This window comes from Saimiri boliviensis, chromosome X (genome assembly GCF_048565385.1).
Source record: "Saimiri boliviensis isolate mSaiBol1 chromosome X, mSaiBol1.pri, whole genome shotgun sequence".
Classification (NCBI taxonomy): Eukaryota; Metazoa; Chordata; class Mammalia; order Primates; family Cebidae; genus Saimiri; species Saimiri boliviensis.
The window spans coordinates 118709806-118715712 of NC_133470.1; the positions used below are offsets into that span (position 1 = coordinate 118709806).

The following is a 5907-nucleotide window of genomic DNA, read 5'->3' on the forward strand; positions in this document are numbered from 1 at the left end:
TATACCCAAATAAAAAAAAAGCAGGGTCTTGAAGACATATTTGTCATTCATGTTCAAAGCAGAATTAATTATAATACCAAAACATGAAAACAACACAAGAGTTTATCAACAGAAGAATGGCTAAGCCAAACATGGTATACACATACAGTGAAATGTTATTCAGCCCTCCCTTCATGAAAGAAAGAAAATTCTGACATATGCTACAACATGGATGAACCTTGAGTATATATATTATGCTCGTTGAAATAAGCCATTCAGAACAGGACAAATATTGCATAATTCCACTTGTATGAGGTATCTAATGTAGTCAAATTAATAGAGACAGAAAATAGAATGGTGGTTGTTAAGAACTAGGGAAAGAGGAAAATGGGAAGTTAATGTTTCATAAATACAGAGTTTCAGTTTGAGAATATGAAAAAGTTCTGGCAATGGATTGTTGTGTTGGTTGCACAACCATGTGAATGTAGCTATTGCCACAAAACTGTACACTAAAAACTGATTAAAATGTTAAATTCTATGTTATATGTGTATTACAATTAAAAATAAAATTAAGAAATCAATGATTAGCAACAGTACTCTAATGTGTTTGATGAGAATATTTTCCAAGATCTCTGTAGTTTTCACTTAAATACCAGTAGGATCAAAATTCAAAATCCTATTGTTAGAGATAAGGTTAATGGGCTTCACTGACTTTTATTCAAAGAAACAGGAAATTTAGATATCAGAAAACTCACAAACTAATAGAAATATCATTACCCAGCCATTAAATTATTAACATCTTTCAAAGCTCTATTCAAACTTCTCTTCATCTGTACTCCGTACACTGACATGAAGAAATTTCTTTTATATCTAGAGTTTCAATTATCATTTATATGCAGATGACTCACAAATTTATGTCTTCACTTATCTCCATTTATTTCCTGTCTCAAATTCACCTCAAATTTGATGTGTCCAAGACTAAATTAATGATCAGCAACTCCATACTTGGTCATTTTCTATCCATCTCATTGAGTAAGCCATAAAGCCAGGTACTTCACTCTCCTTTAGATCCCATATCCTATTATGAGCTCCTACACCACTACATACTCCTTGGTACTATTTATCTCAGCACTTTCACATGCATTTCTGTATTTGATTAATATCTGTCTCTTACACTAGCATGCACATTCCAGGTGGAGAAAGACTTTATTTTTGCTCATAATCAAATTCTTAAAATACAACAGTGTCTAGTATGTGTTTAATAAATATTATTTGAATCAATAAAACGTTAAGCTTTGTACTCATAACCAGGAAATGGTGTGATATAAGAAAAATAAAAATATAATTACTCCCCTCCCCATATATATGAAGATGAGGGTTGTTTATCTAGCAGAGTTACTGGGTTGCAGTTGGATGATCACCTTGAGATTACAGTGGCTATTTTTCTTAAGTTCTGGGTCTTAGGTCAGTGTCATAGTGAATGGAGAAAAGTTCCCTTGTCCCCCTCACAGGGTGTGTGTGATAGGGGTGTGGCTCACTTCTCTGGTGCCTTGTTGCACAAAACCCCTAGGCAGAGCAAGCAGATGGGCAGGTTGGGGGTCTCAACCTCATGGCAGCATCTAGGGGTGAATGTTTACAGCTCCTGAAGCCCCAGAGAGCGCATGTTACCATATGCTCTTTTAGTTTTGGTATCTATAGGTGGCTTGCGTTAAACAGCTCAATTAGACCCTCTGCCTTATTGCAAGGACAGAATTTCCTTTGTCCAGAGTTCTTGCCTTTGTGTACCAGAGAAACTGGATCACACATGGGCTTGGAGAACGAGTGAAAGGTTTTATTGAGTGGAAGTAGTTCTCAGCAGATGGGGGAGTCAAAGGGAGATGGAGTAGATAGGTGGTTTTCCCCTAAAGTTGGGCCACTCAGTATCTGGGCTCCCTTCCAAACACCCCGAACAAATTCTACATTGTTCCACCAGTCAATGGTCTGCCAGTTTTCCTATCAGTGCCTGTCAGTTTGCTCTCACCCATCAACATCCTCTCAACATGCAGTGTCTTGTGGGTTCTGCTGATGTGCTCCTCTAGACATCCAGCCACGTGTGTCTGTGCCTGCTAGGGTGTCCAGTTTTGTTTTTTTTTGTTGTTGTTGTTTTTTGTTTTAGGCACAGCATGGGGACATGGAAGGCCAGGGTTGTCTTGGGAAACGAACCATTTGACAAGAAAACAGAAATGCCTGTGAGAACCTACATCCATGGGCACAGGCCTGAGGGGTGGAGCCCTAGCCAGGGACCACACCCTTCCCTTTCCAGCATTTCTCTGCCCGATTCCTGTATCTATAGTCTACATTTAACTAAATTTCTTGAAAATTTCTAACTTGTTTAGTGCAATGATTCCTGTACATGCTACCGCCCATTAATACAAATTCAACTACACTGTTCAATTCCTTCGCTGGAGAATATTAAATACCTGATGCTCACAAATCAGAGTGGAGGTGAAGATCATGTGGATAAGGATGGCATGGTGGAGTTTATCTCAGGGCCGAACCTCCACAGATTCAAGTCCTGGTTTTGCTAATAGTTTTAAATGAATTTAGCACTTGGATTTGTTTCCACACTTACAAAAATAGACACAGTAGTAAAAATACCTTGACTCTGGAGAACCAGACACCATATGTTCTCACTTGTTAAGTGTGAGCTGAATGATGAGAACGCATGGACACATGGTAGGGGGTAACAAAACACACTATGACCTGTGAGGGGTGGGCAGGAATGAGTGAGGGGAGAGCATAAGGAAGAGCTGCTAATGGGTGCTGGGGTTAATACTTGGGTGATGGGTTGATCTGTGCAGGAAACCACCATGGAACATGATTACCTGTGTAACAAACCTGCACATCCTGTACGTATATCCCAGAAGTTAAAATGAAAGATGATAAATAATAAAAAAATGTCATGGTATAAATGTGAAATTTAAAAAATAATACCTTTAGTATAAATTTGTTGTGAGGTTTATGTGTGAAAATGTCTCCAAAATTATTTCTTAAACTGTAAAATGACGCAAATGTACATAATTATGCCAACGTGACTAGGGTTGGAGTAAATTCTAAAATAGCAATGTGAGTGTGGAGTAAGTAGTTTCTGGCAAAGATAATTTGTGGGTAATTACTTTTTACAGTGCATTTCTGTCTTGTTTTGGAAGTGAATAAAGGAGTGTTTGCAGCAAAGACATAATTTAGGAGCAGCAAGAGGGTTTTTTGTTTGTTTGTTTTTTTGAGTCTCGCTCTGTCGCCAAGCTGGAGTGCAGTGACGCAATCTCGGCTCACTGCAACCTCTGCCTCCTGGGTTCAAGCGATTTTCATACATCAGCCTCCCGAGTAGCTGGGACTAGAGGTGTTCGCCATCACGCAAGGCTAATTTTTCGTATTTTTTTAGTAGAGACAGAGTTTCACCATATTGGCCAGGTTGATCTCGAACTCCTGACCTCGTGATCCACCCGCCTTGGCCTCACAATGTGCTTGGATTACAGACGTGAGTCACCACGCCTGGCCAGTTTTTTATATACTCTATTTAACCAATATATATGGAGCCTGTACTTCTACCACGTTTTAGCTTCCCAGAAATCCCAAACTTCCTCACTGTCTTTCTCTCTCCTCTGTAAGGACCTGACACTGACCAGGTGGGCAGTTGCTAAGTGCTGCCTGGTTTCCTGCAGAGGCGGTTGTTACGTCATCTTATTGTGACGCAGCACCACCACGTGCGTGCCCAACTGTGACGTCTCGCACCCTCTTCAGTATATAAAGCAGGACAACACAGGCCATCCCAGTTGCACCAGGCAGTCCACCACGCCTAGCATCCTGGCCCAAAGTTTACCAAATTCGGGCAGCTTAGTGGCCCACTGCTTCCCAACTACCAGCTGAGGAGAATATAGAAGAAGCCAAAGAGGAGCCATGTACATCCTTTTACTTCTAGCGAGCGGCATTCTGTGTGCCTTGATGTTCTTCTTCGGGAAATACCGCTTTCAGGTAATGGTGAATATAAGAGAGATTTGAATTAGATGAAGGTAGATGAATATATGGACTGGGGGCTGTGTATGTAAGACAGTAAAATATAGTAAAATGAGAGGTAAAGGGAGAGTACCTGTTTCCTCTATTCCGCTGGAAGGAGCCCCAGACTTTTACCGCTTACTCCCACAATTCCTGTATTCTGACCAGTGATTTGACAATTCTGGTCTCTTCGAAAAATCCCCAAGTCCCTAAGTTATGTGCTCAGCTTTTCACTCATTGGAGAGTAATGTTCGGCTCTAAGTGCCCATTCCCAACCACCATCTCCCACTTTAAGAATCTGTACCTTCTCTCTTCTCTTGCTTCTCCTCCCCCACGTGTCTGTTTGCTAATTTCACCATCTTTATTTTATGCGCACTTTCTGGGCATTCACAAATAATTCAAGTGTGAATGTGGATTTCTTGATGTTAAAGTCACAAGTGAAGTGCTTTTAGGTAAGAGTCAAAGACAGGGTTTATATATTTACCTACTGGATTGCTCAGGAAATGTAAAGAAAGATATGGAACATTAACACTAAAGACTACCTTCATATATATTTTTTCTCAGTCTGGTTTTGGAAGAATATATTTTTGAATTAATGTAGTAATTCAATACATTTTTAATTTCCACCTCTTAGGGGAAATCAGTTTCTTTTGGTAACCAAAATTAGCCAAGTTGTTCGGTACTTTGGAAATTGTTTAATTCGATAAACTACATATGTATAATTCCCTTCCTTTACAGAGAAACACTGACAAAATAGCAACTGCTGAAATGTCAACTGGCGAAATGTCATCAAATTCAACTGCTCTTGCAATAGTAAGACCCTCTTCTACTAGGTTAATTAACAGCAACACAGTCAACCATCTTTCAGTCAACAACTTCCCTCGGCATATTTTAAATACTTTCCCACACTCCATAGCCATGCAGAAACGAATATTGGTAAACCTCAGTATGGTAGAATACAAACTGGCTGAACTGGAACATATCCTAGTTTCCAGGGGTGTAAGAGGTGCATCAGCTCACCGGAAATCCACCTAAAAGCATACAAGATGTAATGCATGTGGTGGAAAGCATTAAAGACACTGAGTAGACTCATTTGATTGTCTGTTGTTACTAAATGACTTATTTTTTAAGAGAGAGGGGAATGCCATGTCAGATACAAAAAATCCAGATACTTACCAAGTTTCTTACTTATACTTTAAGTAATTGATTACATATGGCGAAAATATATTTATTGGGGAAGGAATAAAAGCACAATAGAGAAACAAAAACAGTTCAAAATTTCTTAACAATAAATATGCTACAGTAAACAGACTCTAGTTGAGATATAGTGATTTCACCTTCACTCAACTGTGAAAAACAGTTGTCATTAATGGTTTACAATACAATATCATAAATTGCCTCCAAGTTTGCATTACAGTCAGTGGGATTTGATGGAAATGTTTTCCATTATGTAGAATGGTGTTTCTTGCCATTGTTGAATCTGGGTATAATAAAAACTATCATTGAGCACCCTACAATATGCCAAGCACTCTGTTAATATCTGTGCTTTACACATTTGTGAAGATAGTGACAAAAACTTTTAAGTATTCTTTGTGGTCAGCTTTTGAAAGGGATCTCTTTCCTTAACACTTTTCCCAATTAGATATTCTTTCATTTAAAATGCCCAGATCTTCCCTGAATTGCGAAAGTCACCAATGGAAAATTGCACACCTTAAATAGTACCAAAATGTGGTTGTGGAATGCATGAAAGATAATGTGGATTAAAGTTAAGGAAAAGTATTTCTAACCTCTAGTTAGCCATCTATTTAAAATATTATTTTATAAAAACTGGTATAACTAACGAATGAACAATCTCTTAAAGTTTACTAAGCAGCATTTGACCTGCCTTCAGAGGAA

The 5907-nt window shown here is 38.7% G+C and overlaps 1 protein-coding gene across 1 annotated transcript; it reads left to right on the forward strand.

Moving 5' to 3' along the window:
* Positions 1-3915: 3915 nt before the first annotated feature.
* CT83 (cancer/testis antigen 83) lies at positions 3916-5046 on the forward strand. The gene is made up of 2 exons (XM_003931052.2): positions 3916-3990; positions 4750-5046. Exons 1-2 carry the CDS (start codon positions 3916-3918, stop codon positions 5044-5046), a joined length of 372 nt encoding a protein of 123 aa, XP_003931101.1.
* The last annotated feature ends 861 nt before the right edge of the window (positions 5047-5907 follow it).

Coding starts and splice junctions, on each gene's coding strand:
- CT83 (XM_003931052.2), top strand. CDS start 3,916: ATGTACATCCTTTTACTTCTAGCGAGCGGCATTCTGTGTGCCTTGATG. Junction 3,991..4,749: donor TCGGGAAATACCGCTTTCAG/GTAATGGTGAAT, acceptor CTTCCTTTACAG/AGAAACACTGACAAAATAGC.